At 37.8% G+C, this 17,990-nt stretch overlaps 1 protein-coding gene across 1 annotated transcript in view; it reads right to left on the minus strand.

Moving 5' to 3' along the window:
• The window catches only part of OWL1 (DNAJ heat shock N-terminal domain-containing protein), a 405,956-nt gene that overhangs the window by 305,336 nt on the left and 82,630 nt on the right, over nucleotides 1-17,990 (minus strand). The window contains exons 3-4 of the mRNA XM_089425106.1: nucleotides 15,009-15,206; nucleotides 14,747-14,861 (exon numbers count right to left, since the gene is read on the minus strand). Of these exons, the coding sequence (XP_089281232.1) occupies nucleotides 14,747-14,861; nucleotides 15,009-15,206 (313 nt within the window). The remainder of the gene's footprint in view (nucleotides 1-14,746; nucleotides 14,862-15,008; nucleotides 15,207-17,990) is intronic.

Consider the following 17,990-nt stretch of genomic DNA (forward strand, 5'->3'; position numbering starts at 1 on the left):
TAGTTGGGTTGGAGTATCTTCTCCAGAGTCCAAGATACGCAACAGAGAGGCAGAGAGACACCAGAAGGAGGCAACGCAGGACCCAAGAGGGGTTGACGTTGAGCCAAGAGGGCTCACACAGAGGTTGACGCTGAGTTAGAAGGACTCACGTAGAAGCAGCGCAGTTCTCCAAACAGAAGTCTGAATTTGTTGAGGGCACTGACATTTCTGAGCCGGGAGGGCTAGAAACTGCTCCAAAAGGCAAACTGATTCCCATTTGAGTTGATGCAAGGCCTTAAAAGCTGACGCTGGGCCCACGCAGGGGCAACGCAAAAGTAGCCGGGGAACTCGTAGTTTAGCTACCGGATCAGCCGGAACTTGCCGGGTAGAGTGAGGTAATCTCACAAATTTCTTCTGCCAGTTTATTTCTCTGTAACTGGATTGTCGGGAGGGCATCCAGAGTTGTATTCAGAAAACTATTGCATAATAATAAAAACCCTCAAAGTTGTTGCATCGGTTTTCCCGCATTGGGTTTTCCAGGGGACATTTGTCCAAAAATACTGTCATTTGTTTTCCATCTTTTTCCATTGTTCTGTTCTTGTTTCGACATATAATTTAATTGGTGTAGCTTACTGTGGATGTATTTCGATGTTTGCCATAGGAAACTACAAATAACTTGTCCATGTAAATCTAATAAGTAGAAAAAATATCATCAGTGTTGCAGTAGGAATTCTTGGGTTTAAAGAATTTTCACATAGACTCGTTGTGACCGCCGAGTGTGCCCAGTGCCGCCGACTGTGTAGAGAATAGAGTATGTCGTTGACTGTGTAAAGTGTGCTATTGTGCCGCTGTCAAGTCCCGACTATGTAGACTCCAGAGTCCAAGGTAAGCAGCAAACCTCTTATCCGTGTTTAAAGTTTAAACTTTAAAGTTTTAAACACCTTCATCATTGTTTTAGTGTTTCAACTTTCATCACTATTCTGTTGATTGTTTGTTTAAAGTTTGAACCCTAAAATGATGCCAATAGCCAGCAGCTAGAGGCAACGCATCTTAATAGTATTTTACTACTACACTGTCCATTAACACTATTATAAAATTATAAATCCTGAGGAAATATGAGTTCTAACTTCTGTTGGTATGATAACTTATGCCAGATTCTACATGACTTCCATGTGTTCATAAGTTTACAGTTTAAACTTTAAGGACATATCAAATATTGATTCTAATAATTCTAGAAATTCAAGCATGGAAATCTGAATAGAAATGTTCAACGGTCAACCTATGACTGTACAGTTTAAATATCACATACTCTAACTTAAAGCGCCTCTCCCAAGGAAAATGCACCCTATTCTAAATCTGGAATGTATCTCTACTATGCATTCTTCCTAAAGATAGATCTGTTCCTAAAACAGAACTGAGAAAAACACTTCTAATTTAAAGCCAGCATCTAAATTAAACTAGAAAAGCATGCTAATTATGGCTCTATCTAAGTCTGGAAAACACTTTCAAATTAGGACAAGGATGCATGCATACAACAGCCATAAGATACCTATAATGTTGTTGTAGCCTCACACAAATTGCAATGATCTAAGAGTCAAGACTTGTAGAAGTCTAGAAGATGTGCTCACTACAGCAATGGATCCAGTGACCATCTGTAGATTTCGATTTTCAACCCTAAAGAGGATATCCTCAAAACAATATCATTATAGGTTTGTCTCCCACACTTACCACAAACATTCTAGGGTGACCCGACCTTCCACTATGTTTATGTTACTTATTGTGCATGTATTTTAAGAGAGTGATAACCTCCATTGCATTCTAAAGAAACCATGATTACTCTTTCATCATGTTTTGAAAAATTACATGTCCAAGACTCCAATCACTGGTTTTAATAATGATTGTTCTTTTTCAAGGCTTGTAAGTTTGTAAACTATAACTTGTTTTGAAATACATATTTGTCAATTTTATTCTGCAGATTCATTTACATCATCATCATCATTCATGTCAACTTCAAGTTCAGCCATTCGTGAGGCAAAAGAAGTGGAACATGAAATTGAATTTGTCCCTAACACTGATCCAAAGTCATCACTTTGGAAATATGTAACTATTGTTGGGAAAATCCAAGGAGGGGGATCATTGGCATGGGTTTGCAGTGAGTGTAAAAAGGAGTATAGATGATCATACACATGAGTTAAAGCACATTTACTTGGGTTAAAAGGCAATGGGATTCAAATGTGCAGTGGCCCACCTAAAGAGAATGGGACAAATGGAAAGGGTTTAAGCAAGGCAAAACTTGCAAATATCAAAAAGAACAAGACGAGGCAAATGTTAAAGCAAATGAGGCAAATCTTGCCTCCCAATTAAAACAGCCAACAAGGTTAGGAGCATCTTCATCAAAGCCTCCACTTCAATCTAATGGAATTGTTGGTTCAAACTTCAAAGTGGTCTAATTTGGGACCGATTGAAAGGAGTTTTACTAAAGATGCTTGAGAGACGGCAATTGTAGCTACAAGTCAACGCATTTATGCAAATGGCCTTCCCTTTAACCTTGTGCAATCTCCTTACTGGGCAAAGATGATAAAAGCAATGAATGAAGCCCCGAGAGGGTTCAAGAGCCCTGGATATGAGAAGGTACGCACCACAATGTTGAGTGCTGAAAAGTTAGATTTTGAGGCTAAATTAAGCCCCATTCGTAATTCATGGCACATTTCAAGGGTGTCCATCCTTTTTGATGGATGGAAAGATCAAAGAAATAGGCATTTGATCAATCTGATTGCTCAGAGCCCAAAGGGGGCAATGTTTTTGAAGGCATTGGATTGTGAGGGGCAGATGAAAGATTCTCAATTCATTTCTAATATCTTGATTGAAGCAATTGAATCGGTGGGGCCAAAATGTTGTCCAGGTAATAAATGACAATGCAACGGTGTGTAGAGCAGCAGGCCTAATTATTGAAGGCAAATATCAGCACATCTTTTGAACCCCTTGTGTTGTACATTCATTGAAGCTCATGTTGAGCAAGTTGGGTAAGCAAATTGAATGGATTCGAGTTATTTTTGAAGAGGCAAAAGAAATTCAAGCCTTTATCACAAACCACCACATGTCCCAAGGCATCTACAGAGAATTTGCGAAGTTGGAGCTCCTTAAGGTACCTAAACTTTAAAGTTTATTTCATAAATTCTAGTTTCTATGACTCTAAATTCAAATATGTAAATTGGATTCTCAAATGCCATGATTTGTGACTCATAATACTTATTCAATCAAATTATGATTTTTAATTTGTTGAAATTTGAAACATTGGCAATTTGGCACTTGCAGGTTGTCGAACTCGATTTTCTTCTCACATCATATTCTTAACAAAACTTATGCAGATGAAAGATGCATTATAATCGATGGTATGTAGTTCTCTTTGGAATCAATGGAGGCAATCCCAATCTGATAAAGCACAAGCAGTGAAAAAATTGGTTGTTGATAATGAATGGTGGGATAAGGTAGAGTGCCTCTTGGCATTTACCAAGTCAATTGTGGATTTGATCCATATGTTTGACACAGATGTGCCTAATTTGGGAGAGTTGTATGAGGGCATTGATTCCGTGATAGAGAAGATAAAGATGGTTATAAATGCCAAGGAGAATGGCCCAGATGAATTCTTTTACAAAGAAGTAAAAGATATATTGACCAAAAGGTGGAACAAGATGACCACCCCATTGCACCTTTTGGCCTATGCAGTGAATCCAAAATATTATCCTGCAGTGTTCCTAAGTAATCCAAAAAGAAGGCACCAAACTAAGAACCAGATGTCTCACAAGGATTTAAAAAGGCTTTTAGAAAGCTTTTTGTAGATCCTAAAATTGGGCTTCGAGATCGTGCAGAGTTTGCTCATTTTGTGGGATCAGAGGGTTGGGGTTCTGATATTGATTGTATGCGGGACAAGACCAGATTAAGTCCAATTGATTGGTAGAACTACTATGGTAGGGATCTTCCACATATCCAAAAATTGGACATCGGGATCTTGTCATAGGTTGCTAGTTCCTCTTCAACAGAAAGGAACTGGAGTACATATGGCTTCATCCATTCGGTAAAGCGAAACAGATTGGGCTCTAAGAAGGCTGAGGAACTAGTGTATGTTCATTCAAACCTTCGTCTTTTGTCACACAAGAGACAAATACAAATTTGGGGCTACCAAATTATGGGACATGGAACCAGAGTTGCCTGACTTGGATATGACATTGAATACCATGTTTCATATGACTTTGTTTGATGTGGATTCACCAATAGGTGGATCTTCAAGTGGACATGGCAACAATGTTCCCACTTCTGGAGAGGATGCGGAACTTCCTAGTGACAGGAACGAAGACATATTTGATGATATGTAAATGTAATTTATGATGGTGTTTTAACTTTTGAACGACCATATGAATTATGAACAATGATAGTAGATTGCAATTCATAGTTCATTTTGTACTTTGTACTATGTAGTATGCATTATTAATTTTGATGATGATGTTGTAACTTGTCATGTTGTGTTATATACCTAAGGGGGATAATATGGGATACCAAGGGAGGTACCCAAGGTAATAATGTAATAATGGGATGGGCCATAGTAATAAATAAGGTGGTTAATCGATATCATGTAAGCGACCACAAGTAGTTAATAATAATGTAATGGGCCCATGGTATTAGTTTGATGGTATGAGGGAACCATGGTAATGATCCATGGTATTGTATGTATGAGGCCTATATAGAGGCTAGAGATTCCACATGGGAGATAGTTAAGGATTATTGTATGAACAGGCATATGGCTTGTGGAGTGTTCTCCTTCCTTAAGGAGTGAACGTATGGTGTTGCCCTACCTTAAGGGTTTGATATCAATAAAGAATCATTTCATATTATTTCTGGGTTTATTTGCATTATCTTATATTTTCATATCAGATCTATAATATTCTGGGTTAGATCTATAACAAGTGGTATCAGAGCTATATTTTCATATCAGAGATACAACAAAAGGTATCAGAGCACTTTCTTGGGCACAAAAGTGGAGAATTTTTTTTTTTTTTTTCCAGGGATTTTTGGGTGGCGAGTTGCAGATCAGATCTATACGTTTTGGTGCAAGATCTGCAAAATCTATTTGCAGATCTGTATTCTTTGTGAAAAAATAGCCGATTTCAAAAAAAAAAATCAATTGAATCGGAGTCCGGATGAAGGAGATATCGCTGATCTAAAAATCAGTGGTGTTGTAGACAATTTTTTGGGGCAGCGAATTTGTGGCTCAGATCTGGACGTCCTGGTGAAAGATCTGCAAAATCTAATTGTAGATCTGTATTCTTTGTGAAAAAATAGCCCATTTCAAAAAAAAAATCGGTTGAATCGGACTCCAGATGAAGGAGATATCGCTGATTTAAAAATCAGTGGGGTTGCAGACAATTTTCAGGGCAGCGAGTTTGCGGCGCAGATCTGGACGTCCTGGTGCAAGATCTGCAAAATATACTTGTAGATCTGGATTCTATGTGAAAAAATAGCCGATTTCAAAAAAAAAATCAGTCGAATCGGAGTCCGGATGAGGGAGATATCGTTGATTTAAAATCAGCTCTTTTTTCAGAAATTTTGGGTGACGGCGGGAGAGTAGCAGCGCAGATTTGGAATTCTAGTGCCTGGATCAGGATTTTTATCACATGAGCAGATGCAGAATGATTGTTCCATTTCTGAAAACAGGTCATAATAAGGATTCTGAACAATATTGACGAAACTGTGACAATTTCAAATTTTCGCCAAGTCAGTGAATTTTTTCTCAAAACCCTCTTCATAACGACTCTATATTTTACAGGAAAAGATGATGGTCCTACTATTGAAGAATTCATACAAAGATACAAGTCCACATATGGGACATATTGGAAGCTTCCAATGCTGTTTAATATGAGAGATAAGGCTCAAAAATGGAATTCATCACTTGACTACCAACAGTTGATCACACTTTCAGATGCAAAATTTGAAAAAATCTTTTTGGACAAATGGTCTCGGGCTAGAAAAAAAGAGAATGAAACACATAAGGGGTTAATTGCTACGGGTGTCTCCTTACTGCAAGTTCATGGATTGATTCAGAAAGAGAAGATCATTGTTTCTATCAATCCTAGTGGTAAACATAATTTTATCAATGTTAATTTGGGAAAAAAATTGCAAGTCCCAGCAAAACATATTGAAAATACACAGGTTGATGCTAAGTTGCACGAAACGGGGAAACGCGGAAGCGAAACGAAACGCGACCTCCCCAAATTTTGGAAACGGGGAAACGCGAATATATATAATAATATTTTATATATATATATATATATATATATATATATTAAAAACATTTAAAAATTATTAATATATATATGTGCAATCATAAAGCATTAATGATACATTTACTTAAACATTTTAACATTAAGATTAAATTTACATCACAATGATCACATTTACTCATGAGTCATCACATAATGAAAATAAAAATATAGGAACTGGAAAATCCAAAATCAGCCTTTATTTATATTAGTATATGAGGCTGCAAGTACAATAAAGACTATAAGGCTACAAGAACTATAGAGACAAGTCACAAAAGACTAATCCTCATCATAACAATCCTCATCAAAAATAGAAGCAGAAGAATGCTCAACAGTGGATGGTGGTGCTGAAGAAGATGATGCACCAACTCCACTTCCAGAATCATCCTCAATATTCAGGGCAGCAAGAGAGAGATCCAAATCAGGATTTTCTGCATCCACATCCCATTCTTTAGAAGGACCACTGTTGTATTCTGGACCCCTACGAGATGCAAGGCGAAGGTTGGAGTGCACATAAACAAGATCCTCTGCTTTCTGTGAGCCCAACCTATTGCGCTTCACAGAATGAATAAAACCATAAGTGCTCCAATTCCTTTCTGCTGATGAAGAGCTTGCCACTTGTGAAAGAATACGAATGGCAAGGCTTTGCAAATGTACACCATTTGCTCCATGACAAATCCACCACCTAACTGGATTCATGGTGCTTCTCTCCTCCAAAGCTGATATATCTGCATAATCATCTATTCCTGCAGCGAAACTGGCAAATTCCTCCTTTACCTCCCTATGTAGGTGAGAAGGAAACATTCTCATTAGTGCTTTTTTCACCCCAGTAGCCACCTCTCTATCCTTATGGGGTGCCTTCCTCTTCCCATTGCTTTTAGCAATAAGCTCCTCATCATAAAATTTGGGGTTCAAAGCATGTGCTAAAGTGTGCAATGGTGTATTGAAATTGTTCCACCTGTCAACAATGATTTTCTTGATCAAACCAGCAAAATGATCATCAACAAACAGAAGTTGTGGAGACTCCTGCGAAATGATTTCCATAGTTTTCTCAACCATGGAATCCATGCCATCATATACCTCTCCCAAGAAAGGTTGGTCAGTGTCAGCACTCCGGAGAAGCTCAAATGCAGGGGTTGTGAACTTTAGCAAGAAATCTACCTTGCTCCACCAATCCTCATCAAGGCACAATCTACGCACCATAGATCCCCGCTCTGAATCTGCTTGTCTCCACTCAATCCACAGTTGACTCACCACCATAGAAACTAATGCATGCTTAACCTCAACAAGGCGGCGCAACATCACGAAGTTTGAGGCATATCTTGTCTCAGCAACTTTTAACAACTCCAATTTGGAGTACTCTCGAAATATGGCCTGAGACTGGTGGTGGTTGGTGATGAATTTGATAATCTCCCTTGCATCCCCTGTGACTTCCTTTATCCAGGAAACTTTGTTGTCGATCTCCTCTAAGATCAGATTCAGATTATGGACAATGCATGGTGTCCAAAATATGTGGTCATACCTCCCCTCAATAATCAAACCTGCAGCTTTGCAAACTGGTGCATTATCCGTGATAACTTGCACCACCCTGTTAGCCCCTATTTGTTCAATAGCTTTTATAATAATATCAGCAATGAACTGTGCATCTTTCACCTCTCCTGAGCAGTCTTCTGCCTTAATAAACATTGCTCCTTTGGGGGAAGTGGCAATGATATTTATCAATGGTCTGCGCCTCATATCTGTCCAACCATCTGAGACTATGGTAACCCCAGAGCTACTCCAGGAAGAACGAATTGGAGCTAAAACGTCCTCCACAAGTTCCTTCTCATTTTTGAGAAGCTGGGTTCTGACTTTCTCATAGTTGGGCCCCTTGTACCCTTGAGGAGCTTTGTTAACTGCCCTTATCATATCTTGCCAGTAAGGAGAGCGAACAACATTGAATGGGATACCACATGCATAAATGCACCTGGCAACTCTGGAATCAGCTTCTTCTCTTGCTTGCACATTCACCAATCTAGCAATTCTGCTATCCTGAACTGATTGGGATGCCCCTGAGCCTCTGGTATGTTTGGGTGCTGCTTGTTCATGTTCTTGACTGTGACCACCTCTCCTCTTTCTTGCTTCAACTACAATCCTTGGCTCAATGTTAGATGTAGCCTGAGTATGCTCATCATGCCTCCTCTTTGTACCATCCGCCTCATCTTGCTCTCTTTGATATGCCCTCCTTACCAACGGATCTACTGTTTTTGTGCAACCCAGAATCCCCTGTCCTCCTCCATGCAACAGATGCGCCTTCACTCTTGGGTAGGAGCCCTTGTACGTAATATTGCAAAGAGTGCATCGCCATTCCCATGAGCCACCACCTCCACATTTTTGAAGCTTCGTCACATGCCTCCAAAGAGGATAATATTCAGCCCTTGGGTTGGCCCTAGGGTTTGAAGTTGCAGCTGCACTTTGGCTGGAAGCCATTGCTGCAAAAATAAATTAAAAAAACAAATCTGTAAATAATAAATTTATAAAAACGTTTTTCATATTTTTGGCTGTATAAACCCTAGAAAAATTAAAGAAATAGTAAGAAAAAAACTAAGAAATAAATGTGGCTTACCCAAATTAATTATCTGTGGCTGAATCTACCCTAAAATGCCAGAAAAGAGGAGAAATATGGCTGTAGCTAAGCCAAATCTGCTGCAAAAATAAATTTAAAAAACAAATCTATAAATAAAAAACGTTTTTCAGCAATTTAGCTGCATAAACCCTAGCAAAATTGAAGAAATAGTAAGAAAAAACTAACAAAATGAATGTGGCTTACCCAAATTAATTTTCTGTGGTTGAAACTACCCGGAAATGCCAGAAAAGAGAAGAGAAATATGGCTGTAGCTGAGCCAAATCTGCTGCTACAGAAATCTCTTGCTGAAATCTCCTTCTCTTGCTGCTGAAATCTCCTTCTCTTGCTGAAATCTCCTTCTCTTGCTGCTGAAATCTACTTTGCTCAATGCTCAAAACACCAGCTACTGAAACAACTGCCAATCTCCAAGAGAAACTCCTTGCTGAATAGTGTGATGAGAGAATGAGAGGCACTGCTCTTTTATAACTTTAGAAATGCTTTCTAGAAGTGATTAGAAACCCTAAAATTAATTAAAAACTAATTAGGAATTTAAAACAAGTATTATTTTGCAGGAAACGGGGCCCGTACGGCGTGGAAACGAGTTTCCGTCCGTACGGGCGCGTTTCCATTTCGGGAAACGCGCCCGTACGGACGGAAACTCATTTCCACGCCGTACGGTACGGGGAAACTCGTTTCCGTTTCGTTTCCGTACGGAAACGGCCTCCCCCCCTGCGTTTCCTGCTACTTAGGGTTGATGATAAGGATGTTCAAATTTATAAGGATTTGAAACTTTCTATGGATAAGTATGTGTTTCATGGTGATTTTTATGCTTAAGATATGGATAACATGGATGTTGTTTTGGGATACCCTTAGATGGAATTAGTGGGTACTATAAATATTAATGTGCAGAAGAAATTCCTGAAGCTCTAGTATAAAAAGAAAAAAATTACATTACAGGATATTTCCATTAATAAGCAGGTAGAGTCCAAGGAGGTTGAAGCAGAAGATGTTACAGGGACTGACATATCAGTTGATGAGCAGTTGATGGTCGACAATCAAACACAAACAGAGGCTGAAGCCGAAAAGGTAACACGTGCTAACACATCTGATGAGGGTTCAGTGGTTGAAGTCATATTGGAAAAGAAGACACCATAACAGGCACCACAGCAGGGTGAATTAAAGAAAAAGACATCGTGGGTTAAAACTTCAACATATCATCACCCACATTACCCCGCAAGACAACCATCAATATGGAAACCAAGTAGTCACATGACCGATAGCGAGGAGAGAAGATCCACCCACTACACATCAACACAGAAAAGCTGCCACGGTCAACTTCCATCTCAAGCGAGCGAGGCACCAACGAGATTGAAGGTTCACCTTTCTCTTGGATGGCTAGATGCACGTGCATGGTATCAGTGGACTACTCTTTTGAGTAGATCTTATTATTTGTGTTCTTCCCATGTTTCGGGGACGAAACATGCTTAGGGGAGTGGAATGTTATATACCTAGGGGGGATAATATGGGGTACCAAGGGAGGTACCCAAGGTAATAATGTAATAATGGGATGGGCCATAGTAATAAATAAGGTGGTTAACCCATATCATGTAAGGGACCACAAGTAGTTAATAATAATGTAATGGGCCCATGGTATTAGTTTGATGGTATGAGGGAACCATGGTAATGATCCATGGTATTGTATGTATGAGGCCTATATAGAGGCTAGAGACTCCACATGGGAGATAGTCAAGGATTATTGTATGAACAGGCATATGGCTTGTGGAGTGTTCTCCTTCCTTAAGGAGTGAATGTATGGTGTTGCCCTACCTTAAGGGTTTGATATCAATAAAGAATCATTTCATATTATTTCTGGGTTTATTTGCATTATCTTATATTTTCATATCAGATCTATAATATTCTGGGTTAGATCTATAACAAGTGGTATCAGAGCTATATTTTCATATCAGAGCTACAACATGTTGATGATTGAAATTTGAAATAGAAACTTGATGATGTGTTGAATCATGAATGTTATAATAATCATTAATGATGATGACAATAGTTACGCTGAATTGATGATGATGATAGATGATAATCGATTATGTATTTTTTGATATAATCTAGATTCTAGACTATGAATGGTAATATGAAATTCTTGTTTTGTTTATATGTGTGTGTGTGTGTGTGTTTGTGTGTCATTTCCTACTGTATCGTATCCAGATTTTTTGAAAATTTGTCGTATCTGTTTCAAACCCTGTATCCATATCTGTTCCGTATCTGTTCCAGTGCAACTTAGGTTTTGGGATTTTGAAATTTAAATTTATTTTTTTATATTGGGTATTTGGGTTTCTATTCTAAATTTGTTTTGGGATTGAGGAAGAAATTGGCATGGAGAACTCAGAAACCCTAGACGTCTAGGGTTTTCTTGCTATTTTTGCAGGTTGTTTATTTTCAAATCGGGGAAGAAATCCATTTTCTGAAGGCCCTAGCCCTTACCCAACCTAAAACGCTAATGTTTGGGACCTATTTTGTAAGCATTAAGAAGGCCATAAGCCCTACAAGGGCTAGATCTCATTGCAAACAAGGGTTTCTTCAAGGGATTGGCATTTTATCTCTAACAATTTGTTTTGCAGCGATTTTGGGGTTAACATTGTGTTTTTAGGTGGTCATCTTCATTGGAAGTCTTCCTAGCCATCTACAAGGCCCCAAGGCCTCTTGGTTTGCTATTTAAACCCTAGTTTCTCACTGTTTTACCACTGCTGTAATTTTTATTTTTAACAATGATATATAAGCCCTAAAATCACATTTAATTTGGTCAAAATAACTCAAAATTGCAAAATTTGAATTTTCTTAAATTTTGGCCATTTGGGCATTGGTTATCTAGCCTAGATCTGATTTTTTGCTTGCTAGAATTTCACTGCATAACTGAATATATCAGATCTGAACTTTTTCTAAATAATTCACGTAAAAAGCTCAAAATTTCAAATTTTCAATTTTGGCAATTTTTTCCAAGTTCTAGACATTTTTTAGCATTTGTTCAAGTACTAATAGCTCACTAGTTTTCTGATTTCCTCACTATTGTAACAAGTTTTCCAATCTGGTATTTTCTTAATATCACATTTTAAAAGCCCTAAAAACTTCATTTTTTCAATTTTGATAAATTTTTCCTAGTTTTGGGCATATTGGGCATTTGTTGTAGCATCATTAACTTGTTGATCTGATGATTTGTTTACTGTTGTAATAAGTTACTTCAGATCTGACATATCACTGAATACTCCATTTTAAAGTGGGCTAAATTCATAAATTTACATCTGCTAATCATTCGGAAATTTTTCTTTTTCATATATTTGATAAATTTCATGATCTAAAGTGATTTTCTTGTTGTTGTCATAAGTCTAATAAGTGCTGAAATTTTCCGAAATATCACTGCTGATTTGGATATTTGAGATCTAACACTTGCTTGTTTTGCTCCAAGTTACAAGGATTTCGGAATTTTACACTTAAAGCACTAATACATTTAAGTTGTAAATTTCTCATCTTGTGGTTGGTTAAGTTGTTTTGACACTTGGAATCTAATTGGCATTGTGATAAGAACATCTTGAGTAAATTTTATTGGCATCATGTAATCATTGGCTAATTGACAAATTGGATAATTTATTCTAAGTATCTTGTGGATTGATTCATTGGCACTTGTATCCTTAAGCACTTTCCTTGTATTAAGATTGTCCTCTAATTGTTGTTAAGTATTGTTGTCATAAGGAGTAATCATAATTTGAGTACTTAAACACTTAAACAATCTTAACTCAAGTAATTTCACTCATCATCTTTGCACGAGCATTCTAGGATCTAGCTTGCACTAAAAACTTACCTCCTAGCATAAGCTAGGTTGATAGACTCCTAGGACAACCCTTTTCCAATTAGCTTGAGGGATTCAGCGCTTCTTAATCGCTAATACAGTGACCTTGCAGTCGTTAGAGCCATAGTCTCTACAGCGTCGGAGGCACTGGGTGGTTGAAACATAGGGGGAGGTATCGTTAATCAAGCCTTTGCCTGCTTACCATTGGCTTCCATCCCACAACCTACTCTGAATATTGTTTTTCAAAATAGTTAAGGCAGAGGTTCAATTTAGAATAGGCATTTAATCTAAAATTTAACAACATTCTTGCATCACACCTAGCTCTCAGGACTTGCATCCCATATAGGTTAGTCTATCATATCAAGCAATGCGTGTCCATCCGGTTATTTGGCATTATTTTACATTAAGCAAGAATTTTGAATCCATAAGGCACTTGTCTCATACTTAAATCTAATCTAATCATTAATCTTGCTAAATTTAATCAAGTAGCTAGGCCACTCATCTGTGTCTCCCAAACAAGTTGGTTCCCAACTTATTTTCCTTCATCTCATTTCCATAGGGACTACCCCCCATATCTTGTTGTTGGGAGACAGCTAGAATGGAGTGGTTGGGGATCAGAGTGACAGCCCCCGCCCTGAGCGGTTGTCGCTGTGCCTGTACAATCTGAGCGACAATAAGTCCGTCGGTGCAGATTTTGTTGAGAAATCTAGGGCAATGAGATCAGATTTTTATTATATTGATTTCTCCTTTCTTTTGATAGATGCTTGTGATTTCCTAATTAAATTCTTCTTATTCTTCTTCTTATAGTTATTATTTCCTTGTTCATCAAACAGCTACCAAAAACATAAAAACAAGGAGACACTAGATGTAGGCACTCAACCAGGGAAAAACCCTTATGGAGGGGAAAACTCAGTCAAGAACTCTTTTTTCAGTAGATTCAAATCCAGTTGAGATAGACCAAGATCCTTATTACACCTTCCATCCATCAAGTCAGCCAACACGTCTGCTAGTCCGTTTCAAGACGCTTGTCCTTCATGTAACCTCGACTTCCTATATTCATATAGAGTTTCGGTCCTGTGATTATAAGATGCTTCGGTCCAGAAGTCACCTCATACTTTGATCCTGAAATCTCAGTTCTCAACTCTCAGTCCTGTAGCTACCTGAAATCTCAGTCCTGTATTCACCCGACACCTTGGTTTTGTAGTTATGTGAAGCCTTGATCTGTAGTTGATCTGAACCCTTCTTTTCTGTCCTGGAATTCTTCGCTGTCTATAATCTATCCAAGTTTCTTGACACATGCTTCTTTTGGTCAAGTTCACTTAGGTATAAATAGTTGATTCTGTCTATATATTGAGCCAACGTGAATAATAAGTGAAGCCAACTTGTAGAAGATGAAGTTGGAGCCAAATTTAAAGAGCTTGAGGCTGACTTAATGGATGGAGGTTTTGACAAGACAGACAAAATAAATTTCTTTCTTTGACACTATGAACCCAAGAAGGGTTTCTTACATAATAAGTTTGACTTTTGACTCAACAAAAATTCTAGAACACTAAATGGGTGCTTTGACCTATTGACCATTAAACCCAAGCAAGAAATCCATGCTTTAATAAGTCAATAAAAAATTTATTTTATAAATAATTTTAATTTCTTTCTTTGGATAGATACATGACTTGAATTCAATTATGAAGAGCAAAACTAGTTACATTCTTCAACAGAATTTCATGATAACAAATCTCTGAATAGTTAGTGTACAATTGTAAGATAGTGTTCCGGTCATTGCTATAATTCTACAAATCAGAATATATCAAAGTTTATCTAAGTTGTACAAAGCTTAACTGGCTCACATAAGTGGATGTATTAGTTCCAAAATCAATCCAGAGTCATGTTGATATCATGTTTACATGATGACAAGGTACTATTCAATACAAGGTGATAATATAATTCTTGCATTTAGCAAAAACAGAAGAAAAAATTAGTTTCTGGATATATTACATTTCCACTTGATACTTCTGATAATTGGCGAGTCCATGTGTTTGACAGATTGACAGAACCATCTTTTAGAGATACTGATAGCCCAAGAGTGCCTGTCGAATGAAGTGACAAATGCCTGACACAGAAAGTATTGAAAAATTTTAACATAGGTAAATGCTGACATAAATTTAGTATAATATAAGAACCTATCCAAGATAGTAAGATCTAAATTACACATTAATAAGGAAATTAAATTAACCCTCAACAGAGGCACTTGCTCAACCTTGAAGTTTGAAATCCAACAAGAGAGCGCAGTCCTGCACTAGCAACAAGTTCTATGGAAGAAACTGATGATGCCTGGTGCCGAAGCATCGCTGTGGCAGCACCACCTCCAGATTCCCCTGTTACTGCCAAGTTTCCACTTAATACAATAGTATCCTTCTTGGACACATGTGACTGCACTTCACTTGCCATTGCCATACTGCAAAAACAAGAAAGAAAGCACATTCAAAAGGATAAATAGCAAAGTAACACAATAACTAGTAATAGTTACAAACCTTCCAACAAAGAATGCTCTGCGGAGAGCAGTTGATGGCAACTATACATCAACTTAAATGTAAACACTTCAAAATAAAATCATTAATACTCATAAGAGCAACTACTTGTGATTTAAAGAAGAGGCCAAATTTTAATTCCGGCATAATCCCATGCCATGGGCAGAAACATAAGGCAGTGATACCATTCATATTTACAGGCCAGAATATATTTTCTTAATGATTATTCCAGTCAGGCATCAGATGGACATTTGGGGACCACCTTTAATCCGCCTAAACACTTCCTTTTGTCATTTGAGCTGGTAATTAACTAGAGAAGGCCCTTTATTGTTGCATCTTTACTTTTCATTGATCATTTTTAGGATTTTTCACTTTTACAAATGAGTGGTCTTTTGTTTGGATGAGTTTGCTTAAGCCCATCAATTTTCTTGGATCCTGTGTAGAAGTGTATGAACCACCGTTCCATGCATATTTTTGAGGTTTTGTTGGCATGCATTCATGAAGGTATTGGCCCCAACAAAGTCTACAAATGTTGCTAAGTGCAGCAATGCAAAGAGAGAGAGAGAGAGTATCTATGCCCATGAACGGCCAAAATAGGCTAATGTGACTCTGAAAATACATCATACTACACTTGCCTAGGCAATTTGTAGACAGGACCTCATGCCCCATTTAAAAAAGTGAAAGCAAGAACTAATTTTTTGGAAACAAAACTACAAGTATCTTGGTGTTATTATCATGTTCAAAACCAAGAAACTATTTTTGTTAAATAAGTCCACCAGACATTAACTAACTTGACTTGTACAATGATAATATAGAGCATTTATTTGTCATCAAAAATAATTGTAGACAAAGCCTTACTATCATTAAAAATAAAGAAACTAAAAGCATGCGTTTATTGTTTAAAAGTCGTAGAGGATTTCAGCCTAGCTGATGTGACTTGTATTCTTGTGGAGATGTGATCTGTTGTGTATCATTTTGCTTTTAGAGACAAGCTCTTTTGTGGAGACACCACTTTGGGATAATAACGGTTTTGTTCATGCATATCTTGTAAGTACATTTGATTATCATTTGAATGGTTATTGAATTGAATGTTTGTTGCTAGGGTTTCTATGCCCTTGTTATATTGAATATTTTTCTACGGAATTTTGGCAAAGTATTGCATGTTTTAACTAAAGAATGTATGACATCCCTTGAATGAACTTTCTGTGAGCTCTCTTCCTGGCTTTATTTCCTTATAAAGTGGTAGCTAGGGTTTTGAAACCCAAGGTTTTTCTTTCCCTTGCTACATATTAGGGTTATTTCCATTAGTAGGTTTCCCTTAGACTCCATCACCCAAGGATCAAGCACTATCATCCACATAAGTGATCACAAATCACTGGAAAGCTTTTCTAAAACCTTTTTCTCTCCTCTTACATTTTCAGCCCTTTAAGATAAGCCATTAGGCTAGGGCATCAGGTTGAATTCAACGAGAAGTGCATTGGCATGTGGTGAGGTTATACACGTGGTTTGAGTCTCATTGCATCAAAATCCATCATTTTCCATGGTTAATTTTGCCATTTTAGGGCTGACGTCAGAAGCCCTAGTTAATTTTGCCCCAAGGGAAACTCTAACCTAACCCTAGGCTTCAACTTAGGGCTCTTTGAAGGTTTGCTGCTCCAATTGTTGATCAAACAAATCTTTAGTAATGCCTTTTCTTGGTCTTATGCACCTTGGTAGGCCTTTATCCTTGCTTATTCATTAAAACCTAAGTTATAAGTGCCCTTGATAGGCCTCTTGAAGTGCACGCTTTTCCTTGTTTTTGTTGGATTAAGTCTTGTCCTTAAGTTGAGTGCCCTTCTTGGGCTTATCCATTTGTCACCTCTGAGCCATAGACATAGGATCCCTATTGGGTGACAGATACCAGGAAGCCTCCTTTACAATGAAAGTCTACTAAAGAGCAAGAGGTGGAGTGGTTGTGGTGACAATGGGACTCCACCTCATTATTGTCCCTTGGTCTAGTCCTCTTGTGATCCCTCTCACAAGACCTGCTAGATTTTGACGCAACAGTGTCGTTGGTAAGATAAGTCATCGAGTGCAATGGCCAGCCTTACGGACAAAGATGTTCATGCTTTAGAGTGGAAACTATAAAGGATCTTTCGAAAACAAAATACTTTTAAAAGGGTATGGACTACACTTCCAAAGTATATTTGTTGAAAGATCTAGCTGGCCAGAAATAATGCAATCTTTAATAATATTTGGGACTGTTGAAGGAAATGTAACTAGGTTCGGTCTTCATAATCGTACTTTTGATATTTGTATTTATCCAAGAAAAGAAATATTATTTTTATGATATATGTCAATGAGTTTCTTGCTCATTGAAGTAGGTCTAGCACATGTTAAAGTGCTATAGGTAAGTCAAAAGGTCAAAAGAATTATGTTAAAGACCTTAAGGGTATGTTACATTGTATAAGAGTCAAAGAAGTCACCTCCAAGCAAAGTCAAGTCTCCTCCTAAGCAAAGGCACCATCAAAGAGTCTCCTCCAAGCATGTGACACCACCAAAGAAGCCATCTGAGGTAAGATAGCAAGTCGGCCTACAAACAGTCCTCAAGTCGGCCTAAAAGGAGGGACAGTCCTCTATATATAGAGGTTGTCCACTCCACTATAACGCACTCATATAGCTTTGAAATCAGCGAAGTTAAGGAGACAAGAAAAGAACGAAAAAGGACGAAG

This window comes from Pinus tabuliformis, chromosome 6, assembly GCF_031772625.1.
Source record: "Pinus tabuliformis cultivar Carrire ecotype Pingquan chromosome 6, CPIR1, whole genome shotgun sequence".
NCBI lineage: Eukaryota > Viridiplantae > Streptophyta > Pinopsida > Pinales > Pinaceae > Pinus > Pinus tabuliformis.